The sequence below is a fragment of the Simochromis diagramma genome, unplaced genomic scaffold (assembly GCF_900408965.1).
Source record: "Simochromis diagramma unplaced genomic scaffold, fSimDia1.1 OVJJ01000705.1, whole genome shotgun sequence".
In the NCBI taxonomy this organism is placed as follows: Eukaryota; Metazoa; Chordata; class Actinopteri; order Cichliformes; family Cichlidae; genus Simochromis; species Simochromis diagramma.
The window spans coordinates 2,983,415-3,002,116 of NW_024387448.1; the positions used below are offsets into that span (position 1 = coordinate 2,983,415).

The 18,702-nt window shown below is 39.1% G+C and overlaps 1 protein-coding gene across 1 annotated transcript; it reads left to right on the forward strand.

Annotated features, from left to right (window-relative positions):
• The first annotated feature begins 3,571 nt into the window (after positions 1-3,571).
• zgc:171775 (STKc_p38 domain-containing protein) lies at positions 3,572-18,702 on the forward strand. Its single transcript, XM_040013788.1, has 12 exons — positions 3,572-3,815; positions 5,267-5,396; positions 6,232-6,290; positions 8,882-8,993; positions 11,848-11,877; positions 15,430-15,477; positions 15,656-15,770; positions 15,890-15,961; positions 16,731-16,810; positions 16,994-17,072; positions 17,312-17,485; positions 17,678-18,702. The coding sequence occupies exons 1-12, from the start codon at positions 3,682-3,684 to the stop codon at positions 17,737-17,739; spliced, it is 1,095 nt and encodes a 364-aa protein (XP_039869722.1). The 5' UTR covers positions 3,572-3,681; the 3' UTR covers positions 17,740-18,702.

Genomic DNA, 18,702 nt, shown 5'->3' on the forward strand with positions numbered 1-18,702 from the left:
ATGCAGACTTTGTAATATCTCACGTGTAGATTCATCAGCCAGATTAAGTGTTTACTGACAATTGACAGTGATAGCGCACATCATCATCACTATTCCAACAATCCTCTCCTCACAGACAAGCATAAACACACTCGACTATCGCTAAATCAGATTTACCACACGTTTGTAATGACGATAATTCAGTTTATAATAGGGTTTATTCGCTCGGTCAGCAGGTGGCGGTATCCTCGTACACTGGGGAGTAAACTGCCATTAAACGAACAGAAGAAGAAGAAAACATCTGCACATGCGCGGTACGGATCGGGTAGACCCGATTTGTACGGTCAGACTTTACACATGCGCAGTAAGGATCGGAGAGTCCTGATCCGTAACTTTCTTTTTATTTTTCGTTTTTGTCTACATTGTACTGAAATGCTTCATTATTGCAAACATTTTAAGATATACTTGTTATTCTTAACATCTTAACAGATACTCTGACCCATAACTATCGTAAAACGCTACGACCGGAAGTAGAAACCTTTCGCGCATGCGGGGTACCGATCGGGTTTCCGGTACGGATCGGGTAGTGACAGAGACGACTGTTGCCATCCTCGCCCCCTTTGAGGAACTAACTAAAAAAAGTGAGCAGCTACGACGCACTAGCCTCTGATGTCATCCCAGCTGTGACTGTGCTAGTGAGACTTCTAAACAGAGAAACAGAGGAACAAATTTAAAATTAAATTTTGTTTTTTTATAATTATTTATTCTGTAATATGTTGCATACAACATGCTTTTCATTTTAAATAAATGTTCTTAATTCCAAACTAGTCCCTTGTTTGTTTGTTTTTTGTTAAATTATAAGACTAAAGCTGTTACCTGCAAATTTAAATCATGTTTTTATTAAGTACTCGGTATCGGTATCAGTGAGTACTGAAATGCAAGTACTCGTACTCGTTTCCAAAAAAGTGGTATCGGTGCATCCCTACTTGTAATCATTGCCATTGTCAAACAAGTAATTAACCAAAGAGAATACCTCAGTTCATTGTAAGTATGAAACTGAACAACAGCTCAAGAGGTCTGCAAGGTAATTTCATATCGCTAACCCAGCCACTTATACTGGCTGAGAAACACCTACTCGTGTTCTAAAGAGACATAAAGTGGCTTACTGGGCTTAAGCCCGGGTTGTTTTGTCAGAAGCCCGGGGTCTTTTGGAGTGTAATTTTTTCATAGTTAGATGCCTGGCTGACAACTGTATAAAACAAAAAGTACACACAATATTCGAAGCACATAGTGCACACTGTGGGAATTTACGACTGTGCGTGAATCCCCCCTGATATTGGTATGATCCGAGCTCAGACACTAAGCGACTGAGCGAGGGGGCGGGGCAGCTGCTGCCCGTGAGTGCGCTGTTGGAGAGACGGAGCCAGGCAGACAGAGGAGAGCTTAAGTTTGACCAGGTACCAAAGCAAATCATTCGTACCGTACAAATAATGTAAATATGACGGTGAATCACGAAAGATTGATATCAAACTGATCACTTGACCAATATTACGTTACTTGCTCTTCGAGTGAATCAACAAATGGCGAAATGAAAAGCCGAACAAATGCTTTTTTTTTTTAGAGAGTCTTAGTTTACGTGTGTTTATTTCATATTTTCAGTTCTTACCCTCCCCGACTAAATCGGTTTCAGTTATGTACTGAAATATAAGAATGGACATTAGAGGCTTCTTTCAAAGAAAAAACTCAGGTAAATGTTATTTTATATATTATGCTTTGTATGTTGTTCAGTATATTTCTATGCAAAACAAGAGGAACTTCAACACACAGCAGGACATTCACATTTGTAACCAGACATTTACACTTTAGGGAGAAAACATAAAACATTTTTACTGTACAACATCAATTTAGAGTAAACTTTTGTTTTAGATAAATATTGAAATATCTTTTAAATTAGTTAAATGTCAGAATAAAGAGAGACAAAGCTTCTATTTTTTATCACTTTGATCAAATGTAGGAGTACATATACACTAAGTTTATTGTTAATTAATAAGAAAACTGCAGCCGATTCCATTCTGAGCTGAAGAAGCTTCTGATTGGTTTGTAGAGTCCATGTGAGTAAACTGGTGGCACAGCTGTGGATGCATATAAGGCAAAACACAGAGCCTGTTTCTGTGACATGGAAACATCAAGAGATGTCAACCAAAACACCAGGAAAAGAATTGTGGAGCTCCATAAGTGTGGCTCAATTTTGAATACAATTTGGTGCCATTTACAATTAAGAAATACAGATAGTTTCTCTCTTTACTCTTAAAGTTAACAAATATGTTTTTTATATTTATCAATCTAAAAAAATAAACATTTAGTCTGATTTGATGTTACAATTAAAAAAGTGTTTTGATCTGAAGAGTGTGTAAATATCTGGTTTCCACTGTAGATTTGATGATTGTCAGCACAAAGAGAGAGAGAGGAACAGAGAGGGAGAGAGAGGAGAATGAGGACAGAACAGAGATGGAACAAGAGCAGGTGAGACACACATGTTAGTCAAATGGTTGTTTACCAAAACTATCACCGTATCATAGGTCCTCATGTATCTCGTACCTAGTGTTTCTTTTTAGGTTTGTTATTTTTCAAATTATAATAATTATATTAACTCTTCTAAATCTAAATATTGTACTTTGGTAGAATTAAAAAAATAAGTGTAGTGCAGGTCTATGATGATTTTTAGTGCTACTATCATCTAGTTCTGATTCTGGTTCTGTCTTGGTTAAGTCCTCAGTAGTCCTGATTTTGAACTGTTGTAGTCCTGTTTTAATTCTGGATCAGTTCTGGGTCTGGTTGAATTGGGGTTTAGTCCTCGTGTCTTGATACAGCTCTGACTTTGTTCTGCCTGGCTGCTTAATTAAAAAACTAGTTTAAGGTGTCCTGCACATGTGATATATATTTTTCCCTATATGAAGTCATTCTTTTTTGAACAAAACTCAAAACAGAGCCAATTAATCTTTCAGTCATTTCTAACCCCCCCCCCCCCCCAAAAAAAAAAAAAAATCCCACATGCATACTACCCTTTAGGGCTAAGCCCTGGGTGTTTCAAATGTCTGGCTCCGCCTCTGGCGAGTTGGTTATTAGATGCTGCTCCCCCGCCCTCTCCTCCCTGTGCCGCAAGCAGCAGGCGCACCTCGCAAACGGAGGGCGCCCTTACTCCCAGCAAATGGGCGATAGAAAACCGATCGGTGCCTGTACCATTCCCAATATGCGCTGGCTGAAAAAATCCCAAAGAGTGCAAGTCTGTCAGGAGTAAAGATTGGAAAGGGCTTCACCATCGTGACAAACTGTGTAAGACGCAACTTCAGCAGTTTAAGAAAATGTCCCTCGGTGTATTTTGCTATCAATTTGTGTGTTTCATCATCTACAGTACATAATATCATTCAGAGAGTGTGAGTACTTCTCAGTAAGCAAAGATGGGACTGGAAAAATAATATTCAGCTTTGGCTCGGCTGAAAAGGTATATGTGGTTTTACAGGTCAGGCACGAGCCGATAACCCTCGATTCAGCTGCTCACGTGACCGGGGGCAGGCTACTAGGACGCGTGGGCGTGTCTCTATGCGGATCCTACCCTAGAGCTCACCTGTCAGGTTGCAAGACCGAGGCTGTAAAGAACTTTCTTGGTCAAAACCCGACTGGAGAACAAAAAAAAACAGCGCCATGGAGTCTCCAGTGAAGGATTCCCCGGTGAGACCGGGTTTCCACAGAATGGAGATCCAGAAAACGACGTGGGACGTCCCGCATAGATACGCGAACCTGCAGGCCATCGGCTCCGGAGCTTACGGGACAGTGTGGTGAGTTTACCTGGGCGATGGCGACAGTGCAGACATAATTTGTATCGCTCCTTTCCCTACTGTGTACAGAAAACTATAAAGTTGTTTTTGTTGTGTTTTTTGGTGGTCTTTTGGTGGCCTACGATTAAGTTTAAAACTGCCATAAAAGGCTAAACATATTAAACTATTATTTGACGTGGTTTAGTACCAACAACGAATTCATCCCCTCTAGGGAAGTATTTATTATGGCGTTTTAAACACAAAATGTAAAAACAACAACAACAAAAATAACAAAAAGACCCAACTTCAACAATCATAAAGGATTTGGAAAACTGGTAAACATGTTAAAGTGTGTGGTAATATAATGATTTTCCATTAGGTAATGTTGCGTTTTAAAAACTGCTTAGTGTGGCTTCATTTCTCTCTGCTTAGTCTGAATATATTTAAATGATCGTCTTGAAATGTTTTTCACTAAGGTTTCTGAATTTCTTGGAAATTCGTTTCGCTCCCTGAATGGGTCTAGCTGGCTTTCATCTGTTTCTGTTAACAGAAACACAATTGTCCGCCTGAGGCCACTCAGCAAGTCAATGCAGGTTCTCTGATATGACAAGAATCTCTCCACTAACACAGAAGAACCCAGCCTGCAGGAATCCAGGATATCCCAGACGTGGCTCTGCCTAATGATAAGCTACTGACAGACAGAATCGTATTACTGATATTATCATAAAGATTTTGGTTAGTGTTGCAGAATACGTGAATACTTTTCGAACGCTGCATTTCTGGCTTTACAGATAAATAGGTCACATAATCAAAGGCAACATAACATAATGTAAGCTAATGCAATGCATCGTAACAATGTAATGTTGCATTACGTAACATGACCTGATGTAAGATAACATAATGTAAAATAACATAATGCAATGTAACATAAAGTAACATTATGAAACAAGATAGTTATGTTAGGGTTGGACCTATTCTGGGTTATTTTTTAGGCATTTACAGTGCAGTACAGCGCTGGTAAGTGTTATTTGGACCACATGTGGCCCAAATATCCCAACACACCCTACCGCTGGCATATATAAGGCAGACCTGCAGTGGATTTGAGGCAACCGCAGTCAGTCAAAACCAGATGTCCTGCATAGGAAACTGCAAATATGAGCAACATATGGACCAAACATTCATCTCTATGTTTGGGAAATTTTCATGGCTCATTCAGAGCACATTTCCAAACAGCAGCAATACTTATCAGTGTTTAGTTAATGAATGGATTGGTCAGCCATGTGATATATATGTATTGTATTTGTTGTTGTATGAATGTATGACTCTATTAGTTCAATGACTTTATCAGCTCACTGATTTTTTTAGATTAGATTAGAATATTCAGCACCGAAATTAGTACAGATTAATAGCAGTGCTAGATTACAATGGCCACTGTGTTTTCAATCACTGAGTCTGTGGTTGGTCCCATTTAGCTCTGCCATCGACCAGAAGACCAAGGAGAAGGTGGCCATCAAGAAGCTCTACCGGCCTTTTCAGTCCCTCATCCATGCCACGCGGGCCTACAGAGAGCTCAGGCTGCTCCGCCACATACAGCATGACAATGTAAGAAAAGTCAATGAAAATAAGATGATTTATTAACATTAAGCATTATAATCCCTGTCATACAGTAGGTGCTTATGCTTAATCCTTACTCAGACAGCAAGGTCAGACTCTAGCATGACAGAAACATCTGAATTTGTCATTTTTCTAAGCTGTAAATTTGTAATTTGAATGACATTAGAAGAACTCTAGTATATCAAATTAGTGCTGTCAAAGTGACTCTGTTGGGAAAGATACACATGAGTTAATTATAACCTTTGCTCTTTTTTCTCCTGTCTGGGAAAAAAGGTCAATTTTGAGGATAAGCACACTTTGTTGACCCTTCAACAAAAGCCCCATAATCTCATCAGTGGGCCTTGATGATCTGAGACTGTTGTGTATTGGTGGAACCCTCATCGCTTAGTATTTTCCTTGGAAAAACATTTAAATGAGTTTCAGCTTTGCTTCCATTGACATGTGGAAACATGTTTAAAAATGTGAATCACTTGTTGTTGTTGTTGTTGTTTTTAATTCAAGCTTCTTTTTTTTTAAACAATTTCTAACCATCACACTTTATTTTTAGATAGTGCAAAGATGTTCAAAGTTGGATCCCTTTGATGTTCAATGACTCACTGTAACAAAGATGTTACTTTTATTTACAGCTTTGAAAACAGGAGTCACAAAGTCACAAAAACCCAGAACCCAGAACTAGTAGATTTTACCTCCTATCCTACTACCAACACTGAACTGTATGTGACCCCCTGACAAATATAGAGCTCCTGAAGTGTTTCATACACTGTAAGTCTGTTCTTGAGCTATTGGTGTTTTACTAATTTCCTCACTGTGTTTTTCCTTAAAGGTGATCTGCCTTCTTAATGTCTTCACACCTGACCCCACACTGGAGAAATTCCAAACATTGTAAGTTGAAAGTCAGGGGTAGCATTCTCCCACTAGTTGTTGCAACTTGTTGAGGCCCCGCATGCATGTGTGCGCGTGCATGTACGTGTGTGTGGATGGATGTGTGAAAAGTTCAAAAAAGCTAGTGTGAGAGCAAGCTGATTCTTGTTTGTTTTGGCTGTCTTTTTAGCAGTTGTCCAACTGTGTCTCCACATGTAAAAAGCTTTAAATGCGCTATTCAGCTCTGTTGATTTGAACAAAAACAGAATGCAGTGACTTACAAACCCTGTGTTTTAAACCCAAAAAAATACAAACACAATATATCAGATGCTAAAAGTAAGTAATTTTGATTATTAACCTCCTAAGACCCGAACTCTTACATGACATGCATCTTTAATTTCTCTTTGCTATTTGGGCTGATTGGGACCTGATGCATGTAAAAAGAAAGAATTACCTGATTTTGACACTAGCAACACATTTCAGCAAAGTATGTATCTATAACGTTAAAAACATACTGGGTAAAACATCTGACACTGTCATGGCAACAGGTCAGTAACACAACTGTGTTAAAAAAAAATCCCAAAGAGTGCAAGTCTGTCAGGAGTAAAGATTGGAAAGGGCTTCACCATCGTGACAAACTGTGTAAGACGCAACTTCAACAGTTTAAGAAAATGTCCCTCAGTGTATTTTGCTATCAATTTGTGTGTTTCATCATCTACAGTACATAATATCATTCAGAGAGTGTGGGTACTTCTCAGTATGCAAGGATGGGACTGGAAAAATAATATTAAATGGCCAGGATCTTCAGGCTCTCAGACAGAAGCAGATTTAAAGCAGGCACAGCTGTGTAGAGGAAATCAGAGCATGGGCCTATTAATCAACAGACATGAAAATAACTCAGCATTTACAGCCTGACCTCTCTTAGATAAGCTTTCTTTTAGTCGTCTTCAGGAATAGTTCTCCAGGCTTCTTGAAGGGCATTCAAAGCTCTTCTTTGTACATTGGCTGCCTTTCGTTCAGCTCTCTGTCAAAATGATCCCTCACAGTGCTCTAGTCCAACAATTTAAACAACACCATCTCTTAGGTACTGTGTCAGGTCTTTGCTGGTGTTTTTTTTCCTACAACATCGCTTTCAGATACTTTGTCCTTTGTCCTCCACTTGTTCAGTTTCCTCAAAACTTTAAGGACTTACTGCACGTCATGTCAGGATTTCAGCTAAAGGCTCTTTGGGAATGTGAGTGCAGAAATACTATTTTATGCCTGTTAAACTGTGTAAGCCAACTTAGCTCAACTAAAACATTAGAGCATATAATGCACTTTGTGACAGGCTGCTAGTTCCTATAACAATTTAAAATGAGTTCTTTGCTCAGTTGTCTGTTATGTGTAGACACAATACTAATTCATCCTGGTTTGAGATAGGTGACTTTTTTTAATGCCTGAATGGCTCATAGGTGACTTAACGAACAAAAAAGCATTCCTCTGCTTTTGTGCTCATTTTCAGTCCAGTCACTTATAAGGACTGGACTGAAAATATGTGAAAAAGCAGCCAATGGCCAAAGTTGATGCAAAAGAGAAGACGCAGCTGAAAGCAGTTAACGACAGGTGAAGATAATGAATGCAGGACAATGAACAGAGAGCAAACCTCTGCTTAAAAACTTTGCGTATTATTGAACATGTATCAATGTAAATATGCCAGACTTAGCCAGGAGGCTACCTTTCATCTCAAAAACAATAAATAAAAATTTGAGCAAACCATAAGACAATGTACAACAATGTAGTCCTGACAAAAAATACACAAAATAATACAATGAAATGCAAAACAACAGATAAATAAAAACCTATAACATACACACATGAGTTACAGCTGCAGTACTGTTCCAAATCTCACTACATTTAACTGACAGCACCTGTTTACTGACTGCTGTCTGTCTGTCTGATGAACAGACAAGAGAAAACCTGCTAAGAGTGACAGTGTAGCAATACCACAACAGACCCGATGACCACACTTTCATGCTTTTGAGCATTTCACACTTTTTTTTTTCTTCTGGTTGCTGTTCACACACTCGGCTACAGCTCCACAGCTCACAGCTGACACATACACCACAACAACAACATCATTCTGACAGATAGCACAGCCTTTTTTGCCGGCGAGGTGCATCCATCTCCCTGCAGCGGCACTGCGGACTGTGCCCCGCCACAGACAGGGAATAACCACAACACAGCAAACACTGAGACATGAAGGCTATGACTATACAGCATACACAGGGGGACAAAGACACTCACTCAGAGACGGGATGAAGGTGGGCAAAAGGCACAGATCCTGAGGTCATGAGATAACAGTAACATCCAAGCATGAACTGAAACTAAAAAAAATTATGAGACTAAAACCCATCACAGCAAACAGTGCCAGGAAAATTTAAAAACATTTCACTTTGCAAAGTCACTGCTGTTCATTTCAGTTTCCACATTTCTAAACACATTTGTTTCAGGAAGCGGGGGTGCGACACAGTGGTAAATGTGTCACACCCCCCCACATGCTGGTTTACATTGTCTGTGTGTTTGTCTGTTTGTAAACCGCTGCTGGCCTCTCACTCTTGTTCTTTTCCCTCTAGTTATATGGTAATGCCCTTCGTAGCCCAGGATCTGGGCCACATTATGAAGACCAAGAGATTAAGCAATCGCATCGTCACATACCTGTTCTACCAGCTTCTAAGAGGCTTGAAGGTGAGTGCTTCCTTGATTATTATCAGTGGCTTAATGAAGACTATAACATTTTCTCAGTCGGGAGGCTGTTTAAGTGTGATACATTGAGCTGAAAGTGTTTGCTGGAGCGTCATCTCGCTCTCAGTTAAGCAGCGAGGGATGAAAGCAGTGACAGTGCCAGTGTTGTGTAACCCTTGTGGAAAGGTGAGATGTGAGGTGCTCCTTTTTGAGGTGCACTTCTTTCCATGCTGACGTCAATTCTTAGTAAAATCATGACGGCAGGTTGAAAATGGCTATTTGCCTATGGAAAAGATATATACAAATCTTATAAAGTTTGTATCTGTCTTGTGTGAAACCTGTATGAAAAGCATACAAGAGTGAAAACAGATATAAGATCCTTTGAAAAATTATATAAATGAAACTTGTATGTTTTGGATACTTACTAAAACAATATATGAAAGTAATGAGAAAGTGGCCACTCTCATGAGTAAATCATATAAGCCTTATATGATTCACTATATGAAGTAGGCCACATCTTATGCAAGTCTTTTATAAGTTTTTACTATTTCTTTTCCATATGGGTAATCTTGAAGAATCTGCCTCAACTTATTGTACTGTCTATAACTAGGACTCAGTATATCTGGATCCAAGTCATGCCATAGATGTGAACATATGTGCTTTCAGAGATGAGCGCCTCCCTGTGGTTTGTATGCTGTGACTTTTTAAAAGCCAGATTGTCTAATTAGTGTTTTGCTAGTTGCAAGCAGTGTTGTTCTGTTTTCATGTTAAAAACTCAATTATAGTAGGTTTAACATTGAATTGATAAAGAAAGGAGAGGTACAGCTTTCACCCTGCTACTCCTCCATAACTTCACCTGACAGCAGTAAGTTTGACTCCCCTGCAGACATTATTCTTTTTACCCTTATCAAGGACGTTAAGACAATTGGTCACTTTGATCGACTGCCAAATCTTGAAGAACTATTATTATTATTATTATTATTATTATTATTATTATTTAATTAACCAGGCAACGTGGTTGCATAACTACTGCCTGATGTAATCAGACTGCCTGCGGTCATTGTGGTTGTTGCTAGTGTTGTTCTGTTTTCTTGTCCCTGCTCACAAATTGCTTCTCATCCACAATGGGCGCTGGGTGCAGTCACTTCATCCCTGCTCAGTCTCCCTGAAAGCTGGTTTGTCCTTTGAGCTTTCACCTTCTTGCTCTGGCCCTCCTCAACATCATCCCCAGACGGCTATACATCTGTCTCACTCACAAATAGGAGTTAGTAAGTTCTGCTGTCCACTATAAGAGACATTGTATAAAAGTTTTGTTTTGAAAGAGTTAAAATTACTGTACAAGCTGAAATACTACTGAAGATAAGAACCTAAGGTTGAAGAAACCATCAGCTAACCTTCCTTGTAGCCATGAAATGTGGAAGCTGCAATGCTCATGATTTTTAAACAAAAGTCGATGTGCTCTGTTACACCAACCCCCTAAAATGTGGCATCAAAAGGAAAACCAGGATGTCCTCTTGACACTACAGTTGGACTCTGATACGTTGCATAATTTTTGGTCGATGGAGAGGTTTCAGACTCATGTCGCTCACAGAGGACAAGAATTAATTGCTGGATCTTAGAGTATATGGAATAGAATAGACTGACATTTATATATTGCTTTTCTAGTACTTCTTTCCAGTCAAAGTGCTTTAGGCTAAACACTTCAAACACTCTATCTGCCTCAGATCCACGGCCAATTTAGAATTGCTAATTAGACCAGCATGCATGTCTGAGATCTGTCGGATTAACCCAGAGTCCCTGCAGGAAATTCACACAAGCACAGAGAGGATGTGTAAGCTCCAGTTTAAAGCATGAATCTTCTTGTCGTGAGGCGATAGTGCTAACCGCTGCACCACTGTGCCGCAGTCAGCAAGTAACAAGTCTGAACTGAATGCTTTAAGGTAATAAAAGACTGCAGCAGCAGCACAAGGTGAAACATGCAGAGTGAAAACGAAAGACAGCTTCCTAACATAACGAAATGAATGTATTCGCTCAAGTCTGTATTCTCAGATATTTACTGAGAAACATGACCAGTCTCTACGTCTTCAGACCGTGGTTGTCATCGTCCTCTCGGGCCTTTTGCTGTCACTGAGCTGAGTGGTTTCCTACGTTTTAAGAATGAACCAGATTGTTGGTTTTCAATGTTTCTCTGACAGGTTTACTGTGTTCAGCCTAAGTCCAGTGAACAGCTACCAAATCAAATCCAGACCTTTTATCTGCTTAATCGGCCTCACCTGGCCATGAACTACTTGTCAGAAAACTTTCCAATCACCACTGAAAATGGAGGACTGTATATAAATATGGTGTCTGGCATATTTGTTAAACCTTTGTTAAATCTTTATTCTTTGCGACACAAACTGAAATAAATCTTGCAAATTAAGATTGGGGAATCAGTTCTCTGGACTTACTAAGTTGTTCTAAATTCAGTCTATATTATTTAAATGTAAACTGTGTTTATTTTAAATACTCAGAGCACACCCAGCCTGTTCAGTTAATGGATGCTAGACTGAGTTAGCTTTACGTATGCTTCTCATGTAATGCTCGTCAATGTGTAACCAGGATACTGTATGGAATTCTGGTTTCAAAGTGGGAAACAATGCCAGCTTTGTGTCTTTGAATTTAACTGCCAGAATCTTTGATCGCAAGATGTTTTCTTCTTGTTATCAGTGCTTCTGTGACATCACAGCAACTGGGTTTGCTGGTGCGGGTGGAGGCTTTGTTTACAGAGTAGTAAACCTGTGCAACTGCCTGCTATATTAAACATGACACATGCTGTGTTATACTGTGGGTGTAAACAGTTTTTTCTCTTTCTTCACAGTACATTCACTCTGCAGGGATCATTCATCGGGTGGGTATATGAACATTACTGAATTTTACCAGACTTACCGCATTCTCACTCAGAATCATGTTTGCCTCTAAAGTGCTGTTAGAAGAATAGTTTGGCATTTTGGGAAATCTACTTTTTTACCTTCATGCTGGACCAGTATGACGTTTGAGCTAGCTAACAGTTTAGTTAGCTAGCTAGTTATATTGGAAATATTCAGCAGAAACTACCTTACCTGGGTCAGTGTCATTGTTTTTTTGTTTTTGTTTTGTTTCTTTTTTTTATAGCAAAGAGGACAGAGACCTGCAGCCAGCATAATGAAACTTAGGACTCATTGCTCATAGTGTTAGCACCCATGTAGTATGTGGTCTAACAACTCAGCCTTTCTACTTGTTTTTAATTCAATTCAATTCAATTTTATTTATATAGCGCCAAATCACAACAAAAGTCGCCTCAAGGCGCTTCATAGATACAGAGAAAAACCCAACAATCATATGACCCTCTATGAGCAAGCACTTTGGCGACAGTGGGAAGGAAAAACGCCCTTTTAACAGGAAGAAACCTCCGGCAGAACCAGGCTCAGGGAGGGGCGGCCATCTGCTGCGACCGGTTGGGGTGAGAGAAGGAAGACAGGATAAAAGACATGCTGTGGAAGAGAGACAGAGGTTAATAACAGATATGATTCAATGCAGAGAGGTCTATTAATACATAGTGAGTGAGAAAAGTGACTGGAAAGGAAAAACTCAATGCATCCTGGGAATCCCCCAGCAGCCTATGTCTATTGCAGCGTAACTAAGGGAGGATTCAGGGTCACCTGGTCCAGCCCTAACTATATGCTTTAGCAAAAAGGAAAGTTTTAAGCCTAATCTTAAAAGTAGAGATAGTGTCTGTCTCCCGAATCCAAACTGGAAGCTGGTTCCACAGAAGAGGGGCCTGAAAACTGAAGGCTCTCCCTCCCATTCTACTTTTAAGTACTCCAGGAACAACAAGTAGGCCTGCAGAGCGAGAGCGAAGTGCTCTAATAGGGTGATATGGTACTACAAGGTCATTAAGATAAGATGGGGCCTGATTATTTAAGACCTTGTATGTGAGGAGCAGGATTTTGAATTCAATTCTGGATTTAACAGGAAGCCAATGAAGGGAAGCCAAAACAGGAGAAATATGCTCTCTCTTTCTAGTCCCTGTCAGGACTCTTGCTGCAGCATTTTGGATTAACTGAAGGCTTTTCAGTGAGTTTTTTGGACATCCTGATAATAATGAATTACAGTAGTCCAGCCTGGAAGTAATAAATGCATGAACTAGTTTTTCAGCGTCACTCTGAGACAGGATATTTCTAATTTTAGAGATGTTGCGCATATGGAAGAACGCAGTCTTACATATTTGTTTAATATGTGCGTTGAAGGACATATCCTGGTCAAAAATGACTCCAAGATTCCTCACAGCGTTACTGGAGGCCAAGGTAATGCCATCCAGAGTAAGAATCTGGTTAGATACCATATTTCTAAGCTTAACAGGGCCGAGTACAATAACCTCAGTTTTATCTGAATTAAGAAGCAGAAAGTTAGCGGCCATCCAGGTCTTTATGTCTTGAAGACATTCCTGCAGTTTAACTAATTGGTGTGTGTTATCTGGCTTCATGGACAGATAGAGCTGGGTGTCATCTGCATATCAGTGAAAATGTATGCTATGTCTTCTAATGATGCTGCCTAAGGGAAGCATGTATAATGTAAACAGAATTGGTCCTAGCACTTTTTAACACATTACACCTCATTTTTTATTGACAGCAGTGTCTGAATCAAAAAATATTTTAAAAAGTCGCATGGGAGTAGACTTCATGACAATTCTTAACCTATTTTCAGATCTTTCAGAACTTTTTACTGAGATGACAGTGGCCTGCATCTCCTTGGATGTTTCAAAGTATTCTCCACTGGTAGATCCAGATATTTTTCACAGTTATCCCTTCTATCACACTGCAGGACTGGACAATTACTGTGCTATCGGGTCGGGTAAAGTGTAGAAAAGTTTAGGGCTGGAGTGCATGTGTGAAAATAGTTTCAAGAAGAGCTTAGTAACCCTTTTCACACTGATCTACTTCAGTTGACTCCAGTCCTCAATTTTGCATTTACATTGGGTACATTGGGCAAAATGAGACTTTATGTTTCTGAAAATGGTCCAGTGAAGTGATTTTGGCATATTTATACTTTGTCACACAGGCACAGTTAGCCTTAAAGCTGTAGTCCAGAGATTAGACATAGCTAATGGCATTAGAGCACAAACTTCACATTAAAAAAAGATAACCAGTCGAAATTTCTGAATGGTACAAAGTTGAATCAGCACGGTGGTTAGCACTGTTGCTGCACAGCAAGAAGGTCCCGAGTTCAATTCCACCATCAGCCCGGGATCTTTCTGTGTGCAGTTTGCATGTTCTGCCCGTGTTCTCCTTGGGTACTTCGGCTTCTTCCCACAGTCCAGACACATGCAGTTAGTGGGGATAGGTTAATTGGTCAATCTAAATTGCCCATAGGTGTGAATCTATGAGTTAATGAGTGAGTGCGAATGGTTGTCTCTATGTGTTAGCCCTGCAACATATTAGCAACCTCTCCAGGGTGTACCCTGCCTCTCGCCCTATGACAGTTGGGATAGGCTCCAGCGCCCTGTGATCCTGGAAAGGTTAAGCGGAAGCGAATGGATGGATAGTTAAAGTTGGATTGTATTAATATTTTTTTTAACATGAAATTCTTAGACTTAAAATGAGGAAAAATACTATTTTGCCATTTTCATTCAACTTTCGTGCCAGACTGAAAGAAAATGCACATTTTTCATTTTTGAGGCCTACTGTCTTTGAGGAATCTAATAATTCAGGTTCATTTTAAAATATGCTCAAAGGCATTCAAAATGAAGCTACCTAACCCAAAGTATTAATGTACAATTGTGTTTACATAAAAATAAATGGAGCAAAATAATTAAGAGTAATAAAAGAGGGATTAGTAACTCATTTCATGCAAATAGTCTTGCAAGGCAACATGTGATCGGTTTTTGTGTTTACATTTAAAAACATCGTCCTGAGAGCTCTGTGTTTTGGCAGTGTTTCAGAAATAATTTTCTTCCACATGCCTGAAAATGAAAAGTAGACAATTCTGAGATGTCATTGCTTTTTACCAGCATTAAGGTAAAACTGTAAGTACAAGTTGTACACAGCTCTTGGAATGACCCACTAAACAGAAGAAACATTACCTGATACAAACATGGCCTCTTTCCCATCCCTGTGCATCCTTTTTTATAGCTCCTCCTTTAACATTTGCCTTCTCTTTGAACATCTTTAATGACCACACACCGACTTGACTGATTTCCAGGTCACAACAGGCCAATGGAGGAAACAAGGAGTTATATCTTAGATAAATGAGAGAAATACCCAAAAAGGATGCAAACATTCCTTTATCTCTAAGTAAAGAAGCCATTCAGAATGTTATTTCCCAACATGTTGAACTGTTTGGGTTTTTCTGTATTATTTTTTGTATTAACTGCTCATTTTTCTAAGGTTGTAATACACTGACTTAATGACTTAATGTCTTGTAGGATCTGAAGCCTGGTAATCTCGCTGTGAATGAGAACTGTGAATTAAAGGTAAGATGAAAGAAAAAAGCAGTATACAGTCAAAATCAGGAGTTAAAATAAAAAAAGATGTAGCAGTTAGATTTTTGATCTTTAAATAATTTTACCATCCTCTCATTCATGCTTAAAATAGGCAAAGCATTTCATTTTAACTGTAGATGAAGATGCAACAAAATATCTTTGATCTCAGATTCTGGATTTTGGCCTGGCAAGACATACAGAGAGTGAAATGACTGGTTACGTTGTAACACGGTGGTACAGAGCACCAGAGGTCATATTTAACTGGATGCACTACAGCCAGACGGGTAATAATGTTGTTTACCTTCAAAGCAAATAGTTATTTGTTTAAGATATAAACAGACTGTTGCAACATGCTACAATGTGCTAATACTCAGGTCCTTTTTTGAACTCTTCTCCTCTGCAGTGGATGTCTGGTCAGCTGCCTGTATACTGGCTGAAATGATCACTGGCCAGGTGCTTTTCCGAGGACAGGACAGTATCCACACACATTTTAATGAAACTGTATGCTCAGTTATGGGAGACACAACCCAGCGTGATTTCTTTTTATTTGAATGTTAAGGAAATAAAAAAAAAAAAGTCAGGTGAAGCACTGTAAAAGTTTGTTATTCCTGGTGTCTCGATGACCAGAAAGCTGAGAGTAGGTTATCGCTAAAATCTACGTCTATATTATGTCATTGCCCCAATCTTGACTCAAGAGTTGGGGATGTTTGCAGGAATATTTAGTCAGTTTTCTATCTATTAAATCCATCACTCAAGTGTAATGCTAAAACTTTTAATAAGGTAGTAATAATAATAATAATGATGATAAGGGAAGAAAAGACAAGACGGGAACAACAATGATATATTTTTTTAACAGTCCTTTTTGAGGTAGGACAGCACTGAACTCTTGAGTATGTGATGATGAAATCTGGCCTCCCTTCTAAGAACATAGCAAGCTTTAATACTTACCTTAAAGATTTTAATGAAAAGCTCCCAGAGAACTGGACACAATAGGAAGTCTTTAAGGTAACTGGGTTTTTACCATAGATAAATGATCTACTGTACATAAAGGATGGATGCGGCCATCGTGCTATTGACCATTCGTTTTGGACTTTGTATTTTAAAGCTTCACTAGCACCATGTTAGTGTTTTGAAGCCGTATTTATTTGAGAGTGTTTTCAGCTAATGCTGGCAAGCATACTCTGCCAACAGATCTACCTCGTGCATGTTGAATATTCTCAGCCTTTCTTAACGAGCTTGTTCAGGTATCGATCAGCTGAAGAAGATCCTCCGTCTAACAGGGACTCCAGACTCCTCCCTGGTGCAGAAGATGCAGAGTAAAGATGTGAGTTTTGCAGTCAGGTGTTTTTAAAAGGCTGTGGAGCTGCAACAGTTGTTTCTGGAAGGGCTTTGTCTGCGTGCCTTACTTTTTACACTCTCCATGTGTTGCAGAGATTTTAGTTTGGCTGTTGCTGCTGATCTTTTCTGTTTTATAAAGCTCTAACAGGGAAACAAATGTGTGTTTCAGGCACAATCATATGTGCGAGGTCTCCCTCCACAAAAGAAGAAAAACTTCAAGGAAGCTTTTCCAGGCTTGGATGACAATGGTGGGCTGCTTTATTTTATTCACATCTGAAATCTTGAATAGTTTTATTTACAAAGATGTTCCCTCACACTCCACTTAGATTAAAGCTCAAACCAGATATTTCAAGTATGTGTATATGGAGAGCGTGGCTGCTGAATCCAGTGACGCACATTTTACATGTGCGATGAGTAGATTTTACTGCAGTGAATCTTTGAATTAAAAAAATCTGCTTTAAAGTGTTTTGTGTCTTGATACATCCAGTTATAGACCTGTTGGAGGGGATGTTGCTGCTGGATCCTGAGGCCAGGCTGACAGCTAAGCAGGGATTGTCCCACCCTTACGTGGCTGAATATCACGACCCAGACTGCGAACCAGACTCTGAGCCCTATGATGACTCCTTCGAGAGCTTGGAGCTCGCTATTGGCGAGTGGAAGAGTAAGTGCAGGTGTTATGTTGGAGAATGGAGATGATGGAAACGTTGCCAACATGTGAAGACATAATTTATGAGTAGTGTGTGTGTGTGTGTGTGTGTGTGTGTGTGTGTGTAAAATGAACAGAATTCTAATACTATCCAAATTTCAGTCATATTTTTTTTAACACTGCTTTCCTTTCTTTCTTTCCAATCAGGTCTGATCCACATGGAGATCATGACCTTTGACCCTGACCACCCTAGTATGACAGCCATGTAGATCCCTTCAACTGTTTAGGTATAATATATGCACAAAGTGAAAATTTGTCATATAACATCTTAAAAGTGTTTTGGTGCATCTGATGTGCATTGCAGTTAAAATGCATTTCAATACATGGCAGCTTTATTTTGTATGGCGGCCTCTACAGGACAATAGCAAAACTAGAGTCTGTAAGAAGTAACAATAAGAGTAATATTCTTTCATTGTGGATTACTTTGGTACCTTCACTATGCAATGAAAACAAATGTGTTTGCAAGTGTGGTTGCACGTAAAATGCATTTGTGATTCAAATGTAAGTAAGCTTTAGGAAATGCACAAATGTTATGTTGGAACTGGTGCTTGTGGATATTATCTGTTCAATGACCTGTGGTGTTGTAATAACTTAAACCACATTTAGAATGAAAGGCAAACAAAATAAAATACAAGTACAGGAAGCAGTTCATACTTAACATAACAACATTGCAACATTTGTTTGTTACGCTGAAGCGGTGTCTGCTCATTTCAGTAAGAATGAAATGTTTTTTTTATTAATGAGTATAACTTTAATTCAAGGTTTTTATCTGACACTTCCCGTGTCAGAATGTTTGGAAAGGAAATGCTAATTAACAAAGAGTTTAGAAGATTTCAGTCCAAGACTCCTTTCACATTTAATAACACTTTATTTTACTTATCACTGAATTGTCAGTGGGAACAGACGTGTGTGACAAAGTCAAGATCAGGTTCATAAGTACAGGGGTTTATGGTTAAAAGCTAGTTACAGTCACTTTACATGGGCGTATTTGTCTTTCTGTAGGTTTTTGTGTCATGTATTCACAACAAATATGGGTATATTGTGCAATGTTACTCTCTTCATTTCATAATGATCCTAATCATTTACACTGTTGTGTTTATCTTTGGTTTTTTTATTACTTCTGTCATCTGATTTCAAGAAAAAAAAACATTTCAATAAAAAAATAAAAGAAA

Bases quoted from the DNA above. Each gene is read 5' to 3' on its own strand.
- zgc:171775 (XM_040013788.1), top strand. From the start codon at position 3,682: ATGGAGTCTCCAGTGAAGGATTCCCCGGTGAGACCGGGTTTCCACAGA. The intron at 6,291-8,881 runs GTAAGTTGAAAG...TTTTCCCTCTAG, and splicing joins CTGGAGAAATTCCAAACATT to TTATATGGTAATGCCCTTCG. The intron at 17,486-17,677 runs GTAAGTGCAGGT...CTTTCCAATCAG, and splicing joins CGCTATTGGCGAGTGGAAGA to GTCTGATCCACATGGAGATC.